This window comes from Lathamus discolor, chromosome 8 (genome assembly GCF_037157495.1).
Source record: "Lathamus discolor isolate bLatDis1 chromosome 8, bLatDis1.hap1, whole genome shotgun sequence".
Lineage (NCBI taxonomy): Eukaryota > Metazoa > Chordata > Aves > Psittaciformes > Psittacidae > Lathamus > Lathamus discolor.
The window spans coordinates 14,121,828-14,136,488 of NC_088891.1; the positions used below are offsets into that span (position 1 = coordinate 14,121,828).

At 36.7% G+C, this 14,661-nt stretch overlaps 1 protein-coding gene across 5 annotated transcripts in view; it reads left to right on the top strand.

The window, feature by feature from the left end:
- The window catches only part of UNC13C (unc-13 homolog C), a 194,484-nt gene that overhangs the window by 149,004 nt on the left and 30,819 nt on the right, over positions 1–14,661 (top strand). For all 5 annotated transcript variants that reach the window (XM_065688905.1, XM_065688903.1, XM_065688904.1 and 2 more), the window contains 4 exons: positions 9,141–9,267; positions 10,329–10,425; positions 10,873–11,016; positions 12,021–12,098. In XM_065688905.1, the coding sequence (XP_065544977.1) occupies positions 9,141–9,267; positions 10,329–10,425; positions 10,873–11,016; positions 12,021–12,098 (446 nt within the window). The remainder of the gene's footprint in view (positions 1–9,140; positions 9,268–10,328; positions 10,426–10,872; positions 11,017–12,020; positions 12,099–14,661) is intronic.

Genomic DNA, 14,661 nt, shown 5'->3' on the forward strand with positions numbered 1-14,661 from the left:
AGAAAAAAAACTAAAAAAGCTAATGCTGCCCAGAGAAAGGTCATGCCATTTGGTGGCAGATTTCAACTCTGTTTTCACTCCAACTTTACAATTTACAAAGTTCCCCTTAGGACACAATATAGCCTTGGCTTAGAGGGAGACTACAAAGAAGATCGGAGTGGGTGGTGAGGCTGCGGTTATGGAAGGCAGAAGAGGGAAGCATCCATCAGAATATGCAGGGTTTCATCCGTATCAAAATATGAAAGCTTCTTATTTTGATGAATCTCATTCTGCATTCACACATTTGATAGAATCACAGAATGGTTTGGGTTGGAAGGGACCTTAAATACCATCTAGCTCTAACCCCTCCTGCCGTGAGTAGGGACATCTTCCACTGGAACAGGTTGCTCAAAGCCATGCCCAACCTGCCCTTCAACACTTCCAGGGATGGAGCAACCTGTTCCAGTGCCTCATCACCCTCATAATGAAGCATGTCTTACTGATATCTAATAAAAATCTACCTTTTTTAGTTTAAAATTGTTCCCCCTTTTTCCTATCTCTATATGTCCTTGTAAAAAGATCCTCACCAGCTTTCTTGTTGGCCCCTTTAGGCACTGGAAGCTGCTCTAAGGTCTCTCTGGAGCCTTTTCTTCTCCAGGCTGAACAAGGCCAACTCTCTCAGCCTGTTTTCCTAGGAGAAGTGCTGCAGCCCTCTGATCATCTTTGTGGCCTCCTCTGGACTTTCCCAGCAGGTCCACATCAACATACATATTACATCCTCATTTTTCCAGAGACCTGAGGAATAAAGGGTCACCCATAGTCTCATGGACAATTCAGAGAGATTGTAAAGGCAAAGACAATGAGATAATACAATTAAGGTTAATAATGAACTTCCCTTTGGCAGATAATTAATGACTGAATGTGACATGATTGGAGCAAGAGGGGAATTAGAAATGTTCTTTGGTCAGCATAACAGACAGTGATGTTAATAAGAGTAGCAGCTATATACTGTAGGAACAGGAGGGCTGAGCTTTGCAAGTATGAGAATCCACTTGAGTACCTATCATGTACAACACAGATCCCCAGGCTTGCTAAAAAAAGCACTGTAGCCATACTAAGTGGTACTAGTTTGTTGAAGTTAATTAGACCCAATAATTAAGACAGATAAAGCAGACAGAACTGTTCCCAGGAGCTAAGTTAGTATTTCTTCCTGGCATTGTATTGTGCTGTGTCAGTGTGTCATCTTACTTGGAACTACCTCAGAGATCTCTAGCATGCCACAACCGTGCACTTGGAGGCATGATCACTCTATCATTTGGTGTTTCCCTAACCCATTTTCTTTGATTTTTACATACTGAACCATAATCGGAACAATAAGTGCTAATGGATGTTTATACTGCAGTAGAAGTCTACATTAATCTTAATAAATTAATGCTTTATATGTCTGATTGTAGGTGTATTCATGGTGCGAGAGGTTACTACAAAAAATGTAGTGCATCAGTGACTGACTGACTTCATTATTTAGTCTTAAAGTTGTCACTTAATATTGCCTCATATATTTATAATAAAAGCTCTGGCCTTATTTAACCTTCTTTTAATGACTGAATATTAATCTTGTCCCGAAACACTGTTATTATCTCTTACCTAGGCAGTCAATGATTGTCAGACATTTGTGTATAAACTTTACCTGAATGCTTCCTAATTCTGTGCAAGATAATTTTGCTGGTGGTCATATAGTAGTACTACTAAGCTAGAAAGGTTATTAGACTGTAAATGATGCTTTCAATGAATCCTACATTGATTATTGACTGTCACTATTATTAATCCTTTCCACAAACCAAGAGTTACATATACAAGAAAGGGAGAAGTGTTTTGTTCAGGTGAAGGGCATGTATATAACCTATAGGAACAGGAAGAGAACTCTGGCTTACACCAAGGGGTATAAGTTAAGACTTCCTCTATAGTTTATTAGGTGTATCAGTCCAGAATAATAATTTGCCTCTTTCTTCTTGTCCTTGATTACTGCTCTTGACCAGTAAGGTGATACAGCTTCACTGCAATTCACATATTTACAAAAATCAGACTTATGTCTTTTGTCTGAAATAATTCTATGGGTGGGCAAAGAAAAACAGAAAAAGAAATCAGGCAAAAATGTTACTGAGTCCCCACAGAAAGCAATTTAAATGACCTGCATTGTTTAGTGCAGTTCTGTATCTGCTGGCTGGAGAAAAGGTTCGTCCTTCTCCTCCTGCAGGGCATTCTCCAAATGCAGGCCTGTAGTCCAGCAGCTAGGGCTTGAATTTCCCTGTCCTGTTTCTTGAGGGGTTTCCTCCCCTTATCTCTGTCAGAGTGAAGCTGCGTGAATTCTGTGAGATAATCAAGCTGTGAGTCCGCTTACTGTTTGAACTTCTTTCCTTTTAGGAACAGTAAACCAAAGTATTTTTCTTTATCAGGTACTGTAAAACATTTGAGTAAAAGAAAATTTGAAATGACAAGCACCCTGCATGCTATTTTTAATCCTGTCTATTCTTAATCTTCACACTAAGAAACTTGTAAAAGCTTTCCTCATACAGCAAAGAACTGTTCTTCTCCCAGCCTCCTGTTTTATTATGTTGAAAAGACTCAGCCTTCTACTTTCAGGACTTTTCCACATACAGATATTCATTACTGTATTTTTTTACCCTATAGATACTAAGGTAAATTTGATACCAGTTCCAGCACCCCCAGGGAAATATGATAAATCCATTAAAAGCTTGTTTCCACATTATCTTTTAATAAGCTTAAGTGCAATTTGCTGGGTAACAATTAGAGAGCACCTCTGTGTTTTGGCACTTGCTCTGCTGTACAGGCAGAGCCAGATACGCCACTGGTAATTATTAAAGCACGGCCTCACATTTATCTTGCTGCTTGATTCTTCCTGCCTGGTACTTCATTCTACTAATTGCTTATAAAGTGCTACCATGCCTGTTTGGTAGTGTTTTATGCACATTATGCACTCTTCTGACAAGGCAAAGAGCAGAAAATTAGGTCTAAAGATTTACTTACTGAAAAGGTACGCTTTTTGTAAAAAAGAAACAATAAGTAAATGAAAGTAAGTTGTCATAAAAACTGCACTGAAGATGCAATGCTGAGTATTCAGTAGTTAAGACTCAACATGATTAAGGCTGCCTTTATTACCTTTATTCTATTTTTCCTCTGAGATTCAAGCATTATAATATAGCATTTAATTATGTGATAACATTTCCCAAGAAGCAGTGGTTTCCAAGCATGTATATTGTCTTTATTTTGCAATTTTTATACATATTAGAGTTTTATGCAAGTCTTATCAATGTAAATTGGATTCTTATACCAGGATTACTTTTACTCTTTTATTACTTTCTGATTATGTGATTACTTTGAGTATATGTTGAAACTTCCGTATGGAGTACTTGAAATTTCCATAATATTCTTCAGAACAGGGGCTTTAATCATCACCATAGACCTGGTATCTGATAGGGTGGACCATTTCTTCTGCTCCATTCATAGCTTGCAATTTCTTAGGCTTTCCATGGTCAATTCACATACAGAGCAAGAATTCCATTAACAGAAAAAAAGCACGATTGAGATTATTTCAGTCCTTGGAATCTCTGGAAGGGCTTATTTCCATCTATAACCAAGAGTAGTCATGTATATCCAAAGACAGAATTTTGTCTCTGAGTGTTTGTTCTTTGAACATTATTGATCTGTTTAGCTTTCATGTACATAAATTTCACTCTGATGTGGTGCTGAAGGGTAAATGTTATACTGAAGTTGATCTTACTATTTGTTGTATAGGTGTTTGTCTTGGTTGCAAGCAGGACAGAACAAGTTTATGTATATCTGTTTATGTAAGCTCTATATTTATATCCTGAGTTACCCTGTTGGCGATATACCCATCCACTTTTCTGGAACTTTTCTGGAGTATTTGGCTGTGAAGTAGTAATTAATTGATGAGACTACTAGGCTAAATTTTCAATAAGGAGGGAAAAAGCTACTAAGTAATGTTAAGAAGATATCAAAGATAATTTGCTTAAATTTGGAATACTTAGGCAATATAACCTAGTGGGTGAAAATGGTAAATGCAGCATTTTGTGGTAGAAAATAGGGTTGTTTGGAGCAGGTTCACACATCCCTCATGATTTTACATGTTGCATCTGTTAGATGGTGTGTAACATTTGTATTCGGTGTCCACCAAGTTCCCATAAGCGGTTTACCACGCACAGAAAGTGACATGAAGCTCTGCCTTTACAGATGCTAAGCAAGTGGCCCTAAACTCACTTGCATCTGCTGTGAAACATGAAGCAAAGCAGAGCACTCTGAGCAAATGGCCTTTCCCTTTGAGAGCTCATCCTTGAATATAAAGGGCAATGTCATATCAGCTTTTAAAGTGCACTGCATTAAGTTAAGGATTGATTAGACGACTTCACTGCAGGCAAGAAGACAAAAACTAACAGTAAATCTATTCTAACAATTCAGAACGAGACAGTCTGCCTTCCTTCCCTGGTCCTTCTTCAGTAAGGAAATATGACTGTGTGGTTAAGAAATCTTTGAACAAGATCTAGACTGCCTTTCATAATTTATGTATGTTCCCTTAATAAATCTTCTTGGTCTCACTATCTCTCGATTTCCCCTTTGTATAATGGAATAGCGCAGCTTAATCACCTCACAGGGCTGTTCAAGGTGTAATCCATTATGTTTCTGAAGTGTTCAAAGATATTTTGATGGAAATTTCCAAGTAAATGCAGAGGAAAATTGGATGTGTAAAAGTTGCTTATGAAGAACACAATATATTTTTAAAAGGAAAAGGGGGGGGGTTAGTTGTGAACCAGTTGTAAATGCAATCCAAAAAAGGAGGTAATGACAGAAGTTTATTATATTTATCATGACACAGAGACCTTTCAGAAAGGCCAATAGTGTTTCAAATTGCCAAAATCAATGTAAATTATGTGTAAATATCAATTAGTTGTGTCCTGCTCTGTATTTCAGTTAATAACCAGTGACTTCCTTTCCCTTCAGCAAATTACAAGAAACCTGGGATGAAGTATCTAGTATAATGTAATGTTTCCTTCTAAATCAGTTACGAAATTTGTTTGAGTTGACATTTTTCTTCATTTGTGGTCTGATCCAATGTTACATTCAATTGGCATTTTCCAGTTAATTTCAGCAGTGCAGGGATTACATTTAGATCACTGTAAGGGTCTAAACCCATGTTAAAAGAGTTGCTGGCATAGCAGCCAACTCCTGCATTTGAGGGAAATTGCACTGGGATCAAGTACCCAAAACATTTCTACTTCTATCCAAATCATAGGTGCATCTTACTGGTGTGATGTTTCCAAGTGACTCGGAGGGAGGAATACCAATGCATACTCACTCAGTCTCATTCCTCATAGGACTTCCTTAAGAGCTCTTCTTCCACTAGCCATACTCAGTGCTGTGCAGATACTTCCCAGTTATGCCAGTGGAAGTCTGGAAATAGTGGGATTTCTGAAACAGCAGTTCTGAAAGAAATAGACAAAGTATGCAGCTGGTTGTCTCTCTAATGATTGCTAAGTAATTATTGCAGATAATGTGGAATTAAAGCACAATGGTTGAAAATAACGTGAGTTTTAATGGCAAATTTTGCAATTAATAGAAACACAATTCCCTTATACTTAGTGCAAATCATTTCCATTTTTATAAATTGCAGTGCGATAGCATGTATGTAACAGTCAAGCCAACAGATTGTGATATAATGAATTTGCTGTATGTAAATACTCTTTGTTGTAGTTACTCATTTCTGAAATATCTTTAAAGCCTGGAAACTGGCTTTATTAATAACATCGTTTGTTAGTTAAAATCACTTTATTGGAATCCTTCAAGCAGTTTAGCTGTATGATGTTACAATAAACAGTGGCTAGGAAACTGCTGTAGTAAAAAAATTAATTTGCTCTTAGCTTTTTTACCCCAATGAGGGAAAATCAGAGTTGAACAAAATGCCAGATTGAGTGCCCGAATATTTAAAATGTTCATACTTTATGAAGGTTGTTAGATTACCCTTTTTTAGCAAGTAATACATATCAAAAATTACATGGATACTCAGAGTGATGTTATTGCCTTAAGGTTAAAGAGGAAAAAAGATTCTGTAGTGAATGAGATTCTACTCCAGCTTCTTAAATGGCATTATATCTGTACTGTCATGTAGATGTTTCTGCTTAATAAGTCATTATGACTTCCCTGACAAAATACTATGACACTACAAACATCAGACCAAAGCATAATAGTTGTATTGCAGTTTCTTTGTCGTTGCTGCCTTAAGAAAATCTTCTCTGCTTTCTTTAGCACTTGCTGAAAATCGAGCAAGAAATCAGACATGATTCCAAAGTGTTGCTGTTTGGTCACAGGCCTGTGAGGAAAGTACCTTAGTTTATAGTCCTTCCTACGGTGTCTCTTTATACATTTACCTGTAAAAGAACAATTGCTTGCAATTAGATTATTTGCTAAATACAGTGTTAGCAGGTCCATGGCAGATTTCAGCATACACCAAGCATGTTTGCATATATTAATGTATTCCACATAAGTCTTTTTTTTAAATCTCTCTTCTTTCTTAGTTTCACAAACAGCACCTGAACAGCTGATTTCAGTGTAATCAGTACTGGAGAAAAGATACTCTGCATCTGCAATAGATAAAAGCATCTGAAGTGCCCCATATGCACAGATTAGGGTTTACATAGTTTACATTTTACAGAAACATTATCAGTATTTCTTCATTGATTCATGATGCTAACAAAGACTATAGTACCAAAAATATCCTCGTCATGAAACTCAGTAAATTAATAGATGCTCATAAGGATATGTTCCATTACAAGGAACATTTCATAAAAGTATCATCTAAGAAAAGTTTAATAATGCTAGGTTTGCTATACTGGAGATTCTTAGAGTCGGTTATGAGAGAGGTCTGGTGTTTCTATCATCTCTGCTGAGCACTTTTGCACAGTGTACAGTTGGCAGGTTTAGTTCAAGACCGACTCAGCATTATAATAATTTTGCAAAGCAGTAGTGGACTAAAGAGTCATATTGTGCAGCTACTACAGCTGTCTTCCAGAAAGTCCAAAATGGATGTATGTGTACAGGAAAACACGGTGCCAGCTTTCGTTACAGGAAAAAAGATGCAGCTCTCCAAACTGCAAACCTATATATTTCTTCAGAAATTAAGAAAGCAATCTGTGGGTCATAATCTAAATTCAGAAGGCCTACAATGATGTTCCTATGCTTTCTAAATGAAATCCATGGTTGCTATGGGTAAACCCATCTGATATCCAGGTAAAATTGTCATGGGCTGACTCATGTGGGCGCCTCTTTTCTCTGTTTTTTGGTTTATATAAGCTGAAGAGGTATTATGAGTGGATGCAAAATGTCTTTGTAGATCATGTGAAGTATTTTCTGATGTTCTCATAGGTTAATATTAGGAATTGAGGATGCATGTTTCACTTCTATGTAACTACAAGTAACGTCCCAGAAGACTTAAAATCAAACCAACACAGTTATTCATTAATGACTTCTGTGCTCGTCTCCATTGTGTGGCAATTTAGATCTTAACTTTAAAAAAAATATACCAATGAATGGTATTATGTATGTTGTACCCTCCTGGGTAAGTTTGCCTGTCATTGGCAACAGCTCATTTCTAAAACTGAAGTATTTGCTTAGTTCATGATCCTACAGCAAACTTCCTTAAGTTGCATTGTATAGTCTAATATTGCATTCATGCAGTGTTTGAATGCAAAAATGCTATTCCTTTCAGAATTTCCACTCTCTTGGGTTGCAGTATAAGAGATTTTTCTTAATAATGACTTAAGCAGTAGGTGTGCATTGAATTTGATAGCAATGAGGTAACTGTTCTCAGTCAAAGACTGGTCTCACTTTTAAGAACTACCTTTTATTGAGCAAATATTTTGTCACCTAACTGCCTATAATAGTAAATTGTGGAAAAACTCCTACCAGCATAAAAATATGACTCCTTAGGTCTGTATAAAGAACCATGAGAGAAGACATCCATCTTTCTGTCTGTGGTTCTGTTTAAGGTTAGTAACCAATGGCGTTATGCTCGGGAGGAATTTGTAGTACTCTCAAGTAGCAGTTGGGCATGAATAAATGCAGTATTTAGACAGAAACTGATGTACTGATTTTTCTGTAATGTGATGAAAAGGCAGTGAAGGTGAAAAAGCTAACATAATGCTAAAAAGGCAGTAAGAGCCCACAGGGGCACTTTATAAGCTGATTCCCACAATTCACTGCATAATAACATGCTTCTGAAACACTTCTTGTATGGCATGGTGATATTACTGGAGTACTGATTTAGCAGAATAACTAAACTAAACATTGCCTGTTAATGTCCCTGTTCAGATCTGAAAAACACAGAGTATGTATTTCACAGTGCGTTTACACTGACAGAGAACCAAGTGGTATATTCACGTGTGTGTATGACTGAGGATGGGATACTCCTGCTGTTACAAAAAATCAGGTTCACATCCAAATATAGATGTGAAAAATGTGTGTGATACTGTTACAGAAGTAAGGAGCAAAAAGGAGTTTTGGAAGAGTTAAGTTCTTACTACATACTATTCACACAAGAATGTCATTCCTACAGAGAATCTGTGTTAGGTCACTTTTTAGGGATCTGGGAAAAAATGAATGTGCAAGGCACATGACTTCTCATAGAGATGGTATCTGTGGAGATCCCTCTTTCTTTTCCTTAATTGTAGTAAATAGGCTGCTTTTATCACATAATGCAGGTTTTCACAGGTCCATACAGGACTGGCATTTATATATTCATTACTTCATTTGGCTACCACACAACTGTTGCCCCTTCTAACTTGATACTTGACACAGCTTCTTAACCATTTTGTAACAACCAAAGAAGAATCTGCTGGCAGGAAGTCAGCAGATTTGTGGGGTTTCCTCACTGCAGTGAAGAGAGTTGAAAAGAATCTCAGATTTCTCAGAACCTGAAGATTGAAACTGTGGGTACCACTACCTCTAAAAAGAAATCATTTGTGCTTTAAAATACAAGTACTGTATAATTCTGACACTTGTGTGCTGAGGCACAAGAATGTTATTTGTGGTTAGAATGATATTAAATGCTTTTATTTCAACTCCTTTTATTGCAGAACACGAAAAGCAGTGGTTATGCAAAAGCACGGATTATATGAATTTGCACTTCAAAGTGAAATGGTTTTATAACGAATATGTGCGAGAACTCTCCGCTTTCAAGGATGCGGTGCCTGAATACTCTCTGTAAGTAGTGTACAGGGAGGTTTCCCATGAGTTTGGTCTTGGTGCAAGGTTTATTTTGGTCAAACATTTATGCTCAAGTTTGTGCAGGATCTCAAGGTGTGTAGCACTGACAACTCTTTACTTTTTGCACTTCCTCTCTTTAATTCTTCATTCTATCAAATTAAATAGTCTGGGTACTTAAAGTGTGATTAGCTATTTCATAGGATGCTTGATCCAACTGTTGTAACTGCAGGTCTTCATAAATGACAAAATATTTTGGTCAGAAAATGCCTGAGGAAGATATGAAAGGTGAGAAAGAAGCAGTATTAGTTATAGGCCCCTGCGTTTGTTTCACACCCAAATTTGGGTAAAGATACAATGCTAATGGGATATGCTACTGAAGGTATTTTTGCTGCGCTGGGTTAGTATTCAGCTGCTTTCAGTTTTGCATTTCCTCCTTCATTTAGTACATTCAATCCTGTGCTTGTCTGACCTATCCTTAATCTTGTTCCTTGATCTTCTTGCAGTCTGCTGATTTGGTGAGATGTTTTGGGGCCTGTTATTGCATTATTTTTTTAAAAAATAGACTAAAGAAAAATAAACCACAGCTGATGTGCAAAAGCAAAGTTTTATCTGAGTTATTTCATATACAAATAAAAAATAAATGCTAACAAACAACCAACAGTGATAAAAGGCACTAAAATAAAAATACTGCACAGGATGTGTTCCCCTGCAAAACATGGACACATTTTTCTGGTGGGTACTGATTTTACATTGCTAGGTTAGACCAGTTAGAGTGTGGTGAAACAGAACTTGAAAGACATTTCAGTAGCCACGGTGTCTTCAGTGACACAAATTTTTAAAGGATGACTTTATAGCAACTAGAACAGATGTGAAAGACACAAGATGCCAGACTGCTGCGTGGTGCCAGACTGCTGCGTGGTGCCAGACTGCTGCGTGGTGCCAGACTGCTGCGTGGTGCCAGACTGCTGCGTGGTGCCAGACCGCTGCGTGGTGCAGCAGCTCTCTCTCAGGGTATTTGTGGAATGTACTCACTTTACGAAATTGTTTTTAATTTTGAGGTGGTTTGAACCATTTGTCATTCAGTGGCTGGATGAAAATGAGGATGTCTCAATGGAATTTCTTCATGGAGCACTAGAAAGAGACAAAAAGGACGGGGTGAGCCTTTCCTTTTTAAAGAAAATAATGAGGTATTAAGATGGTTATTCAGTATTGCAAAACCAGAAGTACGTTTGGTCCCACAGTATCCTTGTTACACCTCAAAGATACACAGTCAGTAATGGTTCTTGGAGGATAACCCTATGGAAAAATTCCTGCTCTAATTCCATCTACCTAAATTCCCTATGGACTTCAATCTGTGGTTTCACTAAACTCTGATGTGATACTGATGTCATTAAAGATAACTTTGGGTTTATTTTTAAGAGGTTTTAAAGTGATAGAAATATGAAAAGCTCCATTTCTCAGTATTATCAGTAAGACTGGGTTGTAATTTATTTTTTTTATTACTTTTTATGACTCTAGGAGGATTTTCAACTGTAAGAAAATCAGTTCATAACTGTCTTGATCTCTGAACAAGTATTAACTCATTTGAATGTTTCTTTCTAGTTTCAGCAAACATCAGATCATGCCCTCTTCTCTTGTTCCGTGGTTGATGTCTTCACACAGCTCAATCAAAGTTTTGAGATTATTAGGAAACTGGAGTGTCCTAATCCAGAAACACTATCTCACTTAATGAGAAGATTTGCAAAGGTAAATTAAACTCAATGCATCCTAACTAAGCTTCACAGAGAGTGACATTGTGTTACTGTGTACTTAAAAAGCTAAGTAGCTCCAATGTTATTTAGAATCAGTCTCTTCTGTCTCTGACTGGAATCCTTAGAAAGACATGGTGTCTATGGCATAAAACCATTTTTCATCTATTTTGTCAAGATCATTTACCCGTTTGAGAAGTTCTATTTTCTTTGAGATTTCATATTCATCTATGCTATGCAATCAATTATTACTCTTGCTAAACACTGATTACAATTCCATTAATGGAGTAATTCACTGCAATGCAATGAAATGATCTAATTAGTCAGTGCAAGGGAAAGAAAAATTCAAGGTATGGCAATAAAATGGTTTTGGTTGAGGCCCTGAGGTGGTGGTACCTATTTATCTGCTCTTTGATCAAGTCAGTTTTTTAGACTTTCTATTTGGATTGTAACATTTCCTCACAAGCTTTAGATTTCCATTTAGTCCTGATAGCTTTAAAAAACCTGCATTTACATTTATTCCCATTCTTCCATTGCAACAGTTTTCCATTTGCAAACAGTTACTATTTATATGATTACTGTAAGGTAAGCTTATGCAGACAGGCTTTGAACAGTGCTCACTTGCTCTTACTTTTCCATTATATTTTTAATCTGTGCATTGTCACCCTAGAGGATTTTCTGAGCTTGCTGCTGTTCCATTAAGTAAGCACCACATCGCAAGGAGTAGAGCTGTCAATGCTTCTCAAAAGCAGTATGACTAAAATTAAAGTATCTTTGCTGTTGAAGATTATACTCCTTTAAGAACAACCTCCCATCTGTTTTGCAGGGATTTGAAAGTATGCTCATAGGGTTGCTGATATTATATACAGAGAAATGCTATAGACTAAATGTGTAAGCACCTGTAAAATCTAGAATTTCTATAAACCTCCTTTTTTGTGTTTTTTATGATTATATTTTTACATCATGAATTTTACCATTTAAAAGATTCTTCTCGTTTCCTAGACTATCAACAAAGTGCTTCTTCAGTATGCTGCAATTATTTCAAGTTACTTCAGCTCATATTGTGATAAAGAAAATGTGGTGAGTAAAAAGCTGTGTTTTGTTTCTACCTCAGAAATTACCTTTAAATGACTTGCTGTACTTTTCAAAATGTAATCATTTTTGTATATGAAAAAAAGCTTGAGTGGTGGAAGGGATTTTTGTTTTGATTCAGTTTTTAATAGGGTCAGCATGTTTTCATGGCTGCATACATTGCTGTGTAAAAGCTGGAATGGGTGGAATCAGTTAAGAGACTTAGTTAATAATTTCAGTGTTAAAGTAGAAAAAACTTGTGAGATGGTCAGAAACACTCTCTGGATAGCAGCCATGTGCAGTGGTGAGTATGGTGGAGGTATCTTCATCTTTTTTTCCTAAACAGAAGAAAATATTTTTGGTTGAGGTTTCATTTTGCATTGGCTTGCTTCTCTTTATGAATTTATTCATTAGAGAATTTATGAGATCAGTGCTCCCTGTGCAGGAAATGTGTGCAGACTTTTCTGCTACTACCACTCACTCTCTGTGCTTTATCTGTGTAGCAGTGAGAAGAAAATCGTGTGCTATTCTGTTGCCTCACTGCTTACAAAGGACTCCCTATCAAAGGACTAGATTACTGTGGACTCAGATGTAAATGAGATATGTCCACTAAAAATATGGTTAAACAAATCAAGACATTATCAATAGCTTAACACAACCAAGGAAAATTGTTCCTCTAAACTGACTTGTCAGAATTATTGATTGTCAAAACTACTACTCCCAAGGCAGGCAACATTTAGCACTGTGTCTGCTATATTTAGTAGTATGTTGTATCACTCTATGATTAGATAAATAACTGCAGCACCATCCTCATACTGTTCACCTTTAAAACTGCAGCCCTTATATGGCTCATACACAGATCTCAGCTGTATTTGTTACATCCCTGTGCATGGGTTGAGGATGTGCTCATTCTTGCAGGTGCTCTCTGTAAGTAAAAGACTGTCATAATCTAGAGGTTACCAACATACGGACAATAATAGAAATAAAAAATATACCTATTGCAGCTCAATATCAGTTATTGGTGGTTCCTCTTATAGGAAATATTGCAAAAGACTAAACCTCCTAATTTTTCAGCCTAAAGATACATTCGTTAGGAAAGACACCATTGTGTTCCTTTTAGAAAATTTTGTCTAAAATAAGATTAATAAATAAAAGTACCAAACGTTATTATTAGGTAGAATTTTTATATACCGTTGTGTAAGAAGTATCAGTCTTATAGCTGTAGAAACACTAGGAAATATGTCAGTTCTAGAACAGGATAGAACAGTTTGGTTAAAGGGGACCTCCAATGATAATCTAGTCCAACTGCCTGACTTCTTTGGGGCTGACCAAAAGCATGTTGCTAAAGGCATTGTCCAAATGCCTCTTCAACTCTGACAGGCTTGGGGCGCATTGGCCACCTCTCTAGGAAGCCTGTTCCAGTGTTATGGGCACCCTCTTGCTAAAGAAAAGTTTCCTGATGTCCAGTCTGAACCTTCCGTAATGCAGCTTTGAACCATTCCCACACATGCTGTCACTGGGTACCAGTTGATACAGGATAGACCACCCCAGAATACTGCCATTTTTCCCCCCTAATGCAGCAAGATGTAAATCTTCATGTAATTTTAACATTCCAGATACATCTACGTATTCCTTATCTCTGTCACCACCAGGGCAAATACAGAGCTGAAGAGAATATAACACTCTCTCCCCAGTATGGAGGAGTGAATGCATTATACGTCTTCTGCTTTTACGCTAATCAGTCCAAACAGAGCTTCATCTAAACTAATCTGTCTCTGTATTTAATCCAATATGAGACATAACAATTCTCAAAATTTAATGTGAAAAAAAGAAATAAAATTTGTAGTTATTTTTTTTATTTTCTCTCAATTCTAATATTAAGTAAATCTTACTGCTTTCTAGATGAAATTAGTTTTGATACATAGTGTTGAGTCATAGAGTCAAACTGTGAAGTCTTTTGCCCCATCCAGTGGGATTTGTTAATTGTTAGGGTGATGGATTTCTGAAGCTACCTGGTATGCCAATGTTTGCTAAGGCTTTAGATGGAATTAATCTCATAATACTTCATGGTATGAAGTATTATATCAAATGCTTTGGGGGACAAACCTTTTTAACAGAAGCTACCTTTTTGAAATACCTACTTTTAGCTTAATAAAAGACCATTTGATATGTTGATCTCAACTATTAAAAGTCCATCTCCTGCATTAGAGTTGATAAGAGGTTTAAAAAATACTTTTTATGATCAGATTTTTACATTCTTTTTCAAGTCAATACTTTTACTATTTTTATTATACATTACAAAATGCGCACATGAACCGTTCAAATAAAAGCATACCAAAGGTGCTTTTCACAAAGATATGTATCTAATGTAGAAACATCCTGTTATCTTCAACCTTCTGTCAGAGTTTACAAGCAAACTTGGGTTTAGGTACTGTACTTGCCATTCATTTTTGTGTGTTGTTCTATCCGGCTGATTCCTGTAAATTGCTGCAAAGAGTATTCTGAAGGGCAAGATGATAATGAAATAATAAGATAAGGATGTTTTCAAGCTCTGGTTCTGTTATTTACTGAC